The following is a 9,865-nucleotide window of genomic DNA, read 5'->3' as shown; positions in this document are numbered from 1 at the left end:
TCGGGGCAGCGCCAGCAGGTACAGGGCAAGAATTGAAGTGGGGCCGGGCCATCAACGTCTCACGGATCACTGCAGTCAGATGGGGACAGAGAAAAGAGGGTGACAACAAAGGAGTGGGTGGTGGGACCCACAGTGGATATATATTGATAAAAAATGTGGTAGTTTGTATAGAGTAGAGATATAGAGTAGTTGTGGATGCGGGAGTTTGACTACTGTATTTTAAAATATTGATGACTAGGATAGAATATTTCTTTTAGAGTAGAAATTTAGAGTAGTATGAGTGTGGACAGCCTAAACACCTTTTGCACTATTTTACACTGTAGATTATATTATTTATAAAGTATAGATTAAATAAGAGTATGAATACTTGCCAACTCTAGCAGTTAATATGAAAATGCAAACAGACCTGTAAAACACATAACCCATAGTTTGCTTGCTCCACTCGGCTCTTGCCGCCGCCTCTGTTCTCGATTCTCCCGCCTCGTGCTCGCCGTTCCGCGCTTCTTCCCTACCCAGTCCTACATCACCTCCCCGTCCGCCTTTGGCCCGCAACCGGCGGCCCTCGCCGCTGATGGACTCCCACTCCCCCACCTCGGCGGCACCGCCGGCAGCTGCTGAAACGGCGCGGTACACATACAGCCCGAGGCTGCGGTGGCAGCCGGAAGTGGAGGAGTACTTCAACACGGCGTACGGCCGCGACCACTTTGCCCGCATCTCTGAGGCCCTGGCGTGAGTACTGTCCTGCCCACCATTTGCTGCCTCTGGCTGTTCCCCTTCTCTCCTTTGATTGGTTGCTTCTGGTTCTAGGATTCCTGTGTTTTAAATCCAGGTTCTAGGGTTCTTATTAGCTGTAGCTGTGTGATGTAATGTTCATGTTCTACCTGAGTAGCTCCGCAGATTGATAAGGTAGGCCCGAACAGAAAACGCAGGTTCTTTGCATATCCCATGGCCAAGATGCTCGAGTCTTTTACACCAGTCTTCCATTGGTTAGTAACAGAATGGTTCAGAATTAACAAGGATATATGGCATGTTGTCATGAAATATGAAACGCACTACTTTTTGGGATCTAGGCAATGAACAACCTAGATTATTTGGTTTTAAGTATAATATGAAACTCATGCTGTTCAAAACATCCATCACATGAAAATTTGCAGACCTGATGAAACATTTCTGCATTACATGCTTTTCTCAGGTTAAAACAATAAACAAGTCAACTTAGTGCACAGCTAGCGTTTAAAATATTTGGAAGATAAGATGATCACTAGATCAGCACATCAGATGGTTGGTATGAAGAGACTAGTATATATGTATGTGATCAGTCTCTTTGTTCATAGTTATTCAAATGTGCAATGTTATGTTATAGTTAGTTCTCGGTTTCGACTTGCAACATATTTTTTCTGAAGTATGAACTTTTATGTGCTTATCTTAGCCAATCTGTGTTTGCGGTACTGTTCTGAACTCCGGTGCTAATTTTTGTTTTGTGTTTAGGGTACTTATTCTGAAACAGGTGCTAATTTTCAGTTAGTGATGACTGTTACTGTTATATATGACTAGTTATTACTTCCCGGCAGGCATCCTTCTTGTTATTCTTGTATCCGTGTCAATACTCTGAAGTCTTCCACTGATGCTGTCATGCATAAACTGCTGGATTTAGTATGCAAAAATGAGCTCTCTGCTGTAATCAATGGATTGGAGGTTGTTGAACTGAATGGTGGAGACCAATCACAAGAAGGGTGCTCTCTGGTCCACAAGTGCCCCTATGCGGGCCTTGAAAATGTTTTGTTTGTTCAGGGATCAGGACCACATGTGCTGCATTATGGTAGCCAACCAGATCAAGCTGTTAAGGAAGTAGTTGTAAGTCGAAAATGTGCAGAGTCAGTTCTTCGGGGTGCCCAGGTAAATCTTTCTTTTCCTGCATATGTGCCTATATGTAGCAAACGAGTCTAGTGACTAATGAGCGAGAGCCACTCCTAAAATAAGAAAATGATAACCGTCTATGTTTGCCAGGGGTTGTGATCCCAGCAGCTGATATAAATGTACAAGAACTGTTAGACATTTGGTGAAACATGTTCTAAGACTCTAAGTTGTCTCGTATTCACTATCACTTCCCTGTTCCCTCCAAATTATAATATGGGCCATTGGATTGAATCTGCACCATTTAAACTGACACATGTTGACACTGGTCATAACTTCCCTATTTGGCACATTCTGCTAGTCTTGGGAACCTGGTAGTCTTGGTATCTTTTCAGGATCAAATGTCATCTAGATTTTTGGGGACTGGCCCCAGCAGAATAGGAAAGGAAGTGTAAACTTGAATTAATGCCTAACATTGCTGTCCTTTCATGAGCACAACAGCTACATGTTTTTGGTGCATTCTGTGCTTACTTAGTTCATGATATGAGTAAATTATTGTTGTTTTCTGGTGTCACAAGCTTATATGCATGTTATATGGTGAATGCTTGTTATATTCTGCTGTATTTGGTCAAACAGGTTCACTGTGTTTAATGTGTTAACCATCAATTATCAGACTAATTACCTTTTTATTTGGTTGAACCCTGAATATTATAATATTGCATATTTGCATCCTTAACACTCAATTTCCCCACTTCTTTTTATTCAGCAATATTTGTACCCTTTCCTGATCTTGCAGGAATTTCTGAAGGAATTATATAATGTTTAGCCCTTGTTGTTAAACTGGATATCGTGCTGCATAAACTTCATTGTCTAAATTCAAATATGATTTCCCTGTTCTCTTGAGAAAACTCGCTAATTTTACCTTTATGTTTTACTTTATTATTTTAATTTTGAAATACTGCAATGTCCGTGCCACCACACAAGTTCATTGTTGTAAATCTCTGCCTGTGTTTTGATCTTTTCTGTTTGTTGTGTTCAGGTGCATGTCCCTGGTGTCTAAATTCAAATGTGATTTCCCTGTTTTCTTGAGAAAACTTGCTAATTTTACCTTTGTTTTTCTTTATTATTTTAATTTTGAAATACTGCAATATCCGTACCACCACACAAGTTGATTGTTGTAAATCTCTGCTTGTGTTTTGATCTTTTCCGTTTGTTGTGTTCAGGTGTATGTTCCTGGTGTTTTAGCATGTAGTTCACATGTTGAAAAGGGTGATAAGGTTGCAGTGTCAGTCGCTATTGAGCAGCCTGTCAAGGAAGATGGCTGGGCTGTGGGCATAACACGAGGAACCGTTTTACAAGGATTGCAATCAGGCAAGCTTGTTTTCCAGTGGATTCTTTTAGTGTTTTTTATATAGTTGTTAAATTGACTGATTTTGTTTCCCTGTAAGTGTCTATTTTCCCTTGAAATAGATGGTTGAACTTGGTGTAGTACACTAGCACTATTGTTTTAGGTTGTGCTGCAAGGGTTTTTCATTGATAAAAGTGGCATATTCATGGGGCTGTTGATATACACAATGTTGCAGATGCACATTATGAAGAAAGGAAGGGTCTGTACATTGGTCAAGGAACTGCTGCAATGTCAAGATCTGCAATATTTCGTGTTCCTCATGGGATTGCAGTAGAGATGACTGAGAGGGTATACAAGCTCCCATCTTTCAATGGTATACATTTGCATTTTTCTTAATTTGTTGTATAATTTTTAGCAACAAATGTAAGTACCATTCATTAGTTTATACTTTATATGCACTGTGTTGTAGCAATCTACAGATCATTTTTATGCTATCAAATAACTGATAATGTTATTGACAGATATGCATCCTTAAAGTGTTAATATAAAACTTGAGGACAGACTATAAACCCTTGGTTGGCAAACAGCATACACATACTATTATTTCTCTGAATGGTATTTTTATCATGTCAATTCTCAAGTACAACTCATATAACTAGCCAGGCTTTTCTCCTTTGTCCAGCTGTTCTCTCGTGTCAGCTACCTAGGCATTACATCTGGATAAGCTATGCTCTGACCCGTCATCTGAAAATAATAGACAAACATTCCTTAAGCTGTATTAGGGCTTCATTTTTCATCAGAAGCAACCCAAAAGGCACCCATGTAAATTGGTGTGAATGTTGTCAACTCCTTAATTTTATTTCATGCATACCTACTTTTGAATTTTGTCCATCTACTTTTACTGTGAGAAGGATTTTAAAAACAATATTTTGATTGAGTTGATATAAATTGTCAACTAATTTGTCTCATGATCCTTTGTCACATTATTGATTTTAAGCCTAATTAATAATTCGTTTCGTCTCTAGATGTGCTTGAAGGGGAAATATTTCTTCAGAATTTACCAAGTGTTGTGACGGCTCGTGTCCTTGGTATGATTTCTATATCTTTTGGCTGCTAGTTTCAGTTTAATGTTTCATCCAATATTATGACCTTTACCACGCAATTGTTACAAATATCCAACATGGCGTTGATTGTGTTAGTTTAAATCCAGGCAGTATAGTCTGTTTACAAGTCGGGCGACCAGCTGGTCGAGCGAGAGGGGCGACCAGGCGACTAATCGCGATTAGGGCGACGATTAGTCGACCTAATCGGTCCTGGTCGACCTCTGGTCGTCCGTTAGTCGTCCTATAGATTTAAGGACATATGTATATGTATATAACTATATAAACACTGCATTTCTGCAATAATATAGGCATAATTAGTAGCAGACTAGTAGTAATTCAGTAAAAGTGTAAAACTGAATCCATCCAAAGTCCAAATTTCAAACTGAAAGTAATATTGGCATAATTACTTGCAGTAATTCAGTAAAAAGTACTGCATTACCTGCTGGCTGCTACCTAGAGCAGATCGGCATCCAAACAAAATGCATCAGCAGCAGCACAGACGCTGGAGCACTAGAGTACTGGACGCCGCTGGACGGCTGGAGCACTTGGAGGCTGGAGCAGAGACGTCGGCAGAAACCAGAGAGGACAGAGGAGAGGAATAGGGTTTCTGGCGGCTGGGAGGGTTTTTGGAGGGGCGGGCTACTGTAGATGGGCCAAAAACCAGAGTGAAGCCTGGTACCAAAATTGCAACGACAAAAAACGACCAGGAAGCGTTCGACCAGACGACTAATCGCCCAGGTCGACGACTAGTCGGACGACTAGAAACCCTAATCGCGTCGTCCTCCTAATCGCCCTCTTCCAGGCAACCAGCCCGACTAATCGCGATTAATCGCGATTAGTCGGACGACTTGTAAACACTATAGAAAACCAAACGATTACATAGAAGACTGTATTATATTATATGGAATAATTTGAAGCACGGTGCTGAACCTTGGAGAAAATGCACATTTAGTTTGCATTTGTCCACTGCATTGATTGACTTCTAGTCGAAGTCAAAACCTAGTGCTCCTTTGTTTGCAGTTTTAAAAACCAAAACAATTTGTCAAGTTGAAAAGCTACTGCACATAATCTTGCTAGAAATAAATGGTTGAATCCCAGGCTGTCTCAATACTTGTATTCCCTTGCTGACCTTTTTGCCTTTGGTTGGCTTAAATATCACTTGCATGCTTTTGAGGATTTTGTTTCTTTAATTTAATGGTACTACTGATTAACTTTGCTGTGTGGAACATGATTTTTTTGGGGTATATAATTCACAAATATGCATTGGTATACATTCCATATATTCTTACTGCATCACAACAAGATTTCAGCCAATTCTGATATGTATTGCATAAAATTTGTGACCCATTTTATAGATCCCCAGTCAGGAGAGCGAATACTAGATATGTGCGCTGCTCCTGGAGGAAAAACAACAGCAATTGCTATCCTTATGAGGGACGAAGGAGAAGTTGTTGCCCTTGATAGATCTCACAATAAGGTAAACTGTTTTTTTTTTCACATCGAATTCAACATATATCTTGACATGTGTCTATGATCTCGCAATACGGATTATAGCTTCATGAACACATATCCTTTAGTAAGTCATATCAAAATGTTAGCTGAGTGGTGTGTGTAATATTAGCTAGAAGAGGATAAATGGATTAGAAGAATAGGGTACTATATATAGGCTGCACATGGGTTGGGCTCTAGGCCCATAGACACAACACAATCTAACACCCAACTACAATCGAAACTCTAGCCACAATAGATGTTGAAACTGGATCGAAATTCTAAAAATACCAAGGAGGGCAGGCTCTCGGTGAAACATCCCCGATGGCGACGCGCTCACGGACGAAGTGGAGATCAATCTCGACATGATTCGTGCGCTGGTGCTAAATAGGGTTGACAGAGAGGTAGACGACTCTGACGTTGTCATAGTAGACAAGGGCACTTCTAGTGGGTGGGCTATGGAGCTCCTGGAGGAGTTGCTGGAGCTAGCACGCCTCTGCCACCCTGTTGGCCACAACGCGATACTTGCCCTCGACACTCGAGCGGGAAACCACGGGTTGTCGCTTCGACCACTAGGAGATGAGGTTGTCCCCAAGGACCATGACATAATTGGAGGTGGATCGACACATGTCCAGGCATCTCACCCAATTGGTGTCAGTGTAGACAAGGTCATTCGAAGAAGAAAGTCGGAGTAGAAGCCATAATCGAGATTACGTGAAGGTATCGGAGGAGCCGCTTCACAATGGTTAGGTGAGACACATGTTGGACAACATAAGAGATGTTTGGACTCTAGCCTAGTGAAGGTGAGGTACTGGGGCGCTCCTACAAGACTCCGGTAGGCAGTGGGGTCACTAATCGGTGTGCCATCACCTGAGGGAACCTTTGCCTGTGTGCCCACTGGAGAAGCACACGACTTACAGTCCACCATGCCAACATGCTCTAGGATGTCTAGAGTGTACTGGCGCTCCTGAAGGAACATGCCATCTGGGTGGGGCTCGACAACGATGTCCAGGAAGTGGTGAAGTTGGTCTAGATCCTTCATAGAAAATCCATGTTGTAGTGCAAAGATAATGCGATGCAAGAAAGTTGGTTTGGAGGCGATGAGGACAATGTTGTCAACATATAGGAGGTACACCGTATCACTGTCACGCCAGTAAATGAACACCGAGATATTGGACTTGGCCTCAGAGAGACCCAACAAGAGCAAGTAAGAAGCAGACCGACTGTACCGAGCACAAGGTGGCAAGGTGCCTTTTTTAGACCGTATAGTGACTTGTTGAGTTTGCAGGCCATGTCAGGATGAGTGAGTCCACAAAATCTTTAGGCTGGCCAAAATATACAATCTCAATTAGAGTGCCATGGAGAAACACATTCTTTACGCCCAACTGATGGACTAGCCAAGAATGGGATAGTGCAAGGGACAACGGTGTGGACAATGGCCTACTTCACCGCAAGCTTATGGGGGCAATGGTTGAAAGATTTGGGTAACAAGCACATTCAAAGTTGCGAAGGTGATCGTAGGAGGGAGTGATGCTGAAAAGGGAAAAGTAGGGATCGTCTTGGTGGGGAGACAATTAAGCAAGTAGGAGGCGGTGTGACAGGCTCAGCCTAGTAACGAGCAGGAACTAGCACCTGAAACGACAAGGAGTGCATAATGTTGTTAGTAGTGCGAATCATGTGCTCAACCTTGCCGTTCTGGGGAGAGGTGTACGGACAAGACATCCATAACTGAACACCATGGAAAAGGAAGAAGGCATGACAAGACATCAGTAACATCTGGACGTGACATGGAGCTTCCTTCCATGTGATATCTGATCAGTCACAATTGGCATCTACTACACGTGTCACTTGTTAAGGCCCATAAAGCCCATATATTCTTGTCTGCCTATATATATGCTACAGTACCCGAGGGGGTAATCATCTCGCCTAATCCAGGTTAGTGACATGGTAACAGAGCAGGTTAGGGTTAGGGTTTACATCTAATCCGTCCCTGATTTATTTTCTTTGGCGCCGTCGCGTCGCTGCTGTGCCGTCCGCCCATCGCGGCCAGCCTTCCAGCCGTCCGCCCTACCGCCGTCGCAGTTCCATCCTCAGCCGCCGTCGGCCTCCATCCGCCATCCTCAGCCGCCGTTGCGGCCGACTTTTCCCGCTTCTTCTGCCGCTGTCGCGGCGGATCTGGGCGGCCTCCGTCCGCCATCTGCAGCCGCCGTCGTGGTTTCCTGCTGCAGGCCGGCTTTTCCCGCTTCCTCTGCCGCTGTCGCAGCGGATCTGGGCGGCCTCCGTCAGCCGCCGCCGTGGTTTCCTGCCACCATCGCAGCTTTTCCTTCATTCCCGCGGGCCGCGGATCTGAGCTATTGTGCCGTCCGTCGTCCGCACCTCATCCGCCGTCCGCCTGCTGCCTGCTGCGCTCTGCCTCAGCCGTCTTCCACCTGTTGCCTGCTGCGCCGCACTGCGCCCTGCCTCAGCCGCCGCCCACCTGTTGCCTACCTGCCTGCTGCGCCGCACTACCTCAGCCGCTGTCCGCCTGCTGGCTGCTGCGCCCTGTCGCACCTCTGCCGTTGTCTGCCTGCTGCCTGCTGCACGCCGCAAGAGCTGCGGAACCAGATCTGCGCCGTCGTTTTCAGTGCCGTCCATCGCCTCCGCAGATCTGGATCTGCGCCGTCCCTGCTTCTGAGCCGGTGGCTGCCATTGCGGGCAGAGTCATCAGGACAACAACCGCTGTCCAACTCGGCTTCCGCGCCCAGGACCTCCGTCAACTCGTACTCGGGCTGCTGTCAGCTGCGGCTCCTCTGGTTTGTTTGGTTTCCGGTCTCCTATTCCCTGATTTTCATTGAATTCAATATGGCGACAAATGCTATTGTGGTCAATATCACTCTTGATGGCAAAAATTATCCGGAGTGGGCTTTCTGTGTTGAGACTGCACTCAGGGGACATGGATTACTCTTTCATTTGACTGATGTGGCACCCGTTCTTGCGGATGATCGTCGCAATGCTGCTGATATCAAAACATGGCAGCTTAATGATGGTAAAGTGATGGCTGCTATGGTAAACAACGTCAAATCGTCTATGATTATGAGTTTGTCTAAATTTAAAACTGCTAAAGCCATCTGGTCTCATTTGAAGGAGCGTTTTGTTCAGGACAGTGATGCTCTATTACACACTCTCATGCAGCAGACACATGTTATTGAGCAAAATGATATGGGTATTGATGAGTACTACTCAGCCTTTGATCGCCTGATGAGTGTTTTGACATCTATGGTGCCTGCTTGTACTGCTGATCCGTGTCCGGCTCATAAGTTCATTGAGAAGTTCTTCACTTACAGATTTGTTATGGGCGTTCGGGCTGAGTTTGATTCTCTTCGTGCTCGTTTACTTCAGGGTTCTGACACTCACAATGGCTAAGGCGTTGTCTGATTTACTTGCTGAAGAGACTTGTCTTAATTCTCTGTCTTCTACTGGTAGTAATACTCACAGTGTGTTGGCTGCTGCCCAGAAACCTAAGAGTGTTTTTAAGCCTTGTGATCATTGTGACAAGACCAATCATCGATCTGAGCTTTGCTTTGTCAAGTTTCCTGAGAAGTTGACTGATTTCCGTGCACGACGTGCTGCTCGTGGTCGTGGTCCAGGACCATGTACTAGAGGCTCAGTTGCTGTTGCTACCACTTCGTCTGCTTGTACTTCAGAGTCGGCCTGAGTACTTGATTTAGGAGCCTCCTTTCATGTCACATCTGATCAGTCAAAGTTGGCCTCTACTACACCTGTCACAGATGGTGCTTCAGTGCAGTCAACTGATGGTACTGTATGCCACATTACTCATAAGGGTTCTCTTTGTGAACCACACTTTACAGTACCTAATATTTTCTTTGTTCCTGAGCTATCTATGGACCTTCTTTCAGTAGGTCAAATTACAGATCATAGCCCATAAAGCCCATATATTCTTGTCTGCCTATATATATGCTACAGTACCCGAGGGGGTAATCATCTCGCCTAATCCAGGTTAGTGACATCACTGATGGTGTTTCTATTCAGACTGCTGGTGGTACTTTATGCCCCGTCACTCACCATAGTTCTC

The 9,865-nt window shown here is 44.3% G+C and overlaps 1 protein-coding gene across 4 annotated transcripts in view; it reads left to right on the top strand.

Moving 5' to 3' along the window:
* The first annotated feature begins 411 nt into the window (after window positions 1-411).
* LOC100279356 (NOL1/NOP2/sun family protein) overlaps window positions 412-9,865 on the top strand; it is a 31,212-nt gene continuing 21,758 nt past the window's right edge. For 3 of the 4 annotated variants that reach the window (XR_564964.3, XR_004857562.1, XR_564965.3), the window contains exons 1-6: window positions 412-729; window positions 1,572-1,896; window positions 3,078-3,225; window positions 3,438-3,575; window positions 4,228-4,290; window positions 5,661-5,782. Coding sequence is in view for 1 of the 4 variants with exons in the window: in NM_001152373.1 (NP_001145845.1) it covers window positions 572-729; window positions 1,572-1,896; window positions 3,078-3,225; window positions 3,438-3,575; window positions 4,228-4,290; window positions 5,661-5,782 (954 nt within the window). In the remaining 3 variants the exon portion in view is untranslated. 4 annotated transcript variants of the gene reach the window in all.

This window comes from Zea mays, chromosome 4, assembly GCF_902167145.1.
Source record: "Zea mays cultivar B73 chromosome 4, Zm-B73-REFERENCE-NAM-5.0, whole genome shotgun sequence".
Classification (NCBI taxonomy): Eukaryota; Viridiplantae; Streptophyta; class Magnoliopsida; order Poales; family Poaceae; genus Zea; species Zea mays.
Note: the sequence above shows the minus strand (reverse complement) of the source record. Positions and strands in the feature narration are given on the sequence as shown.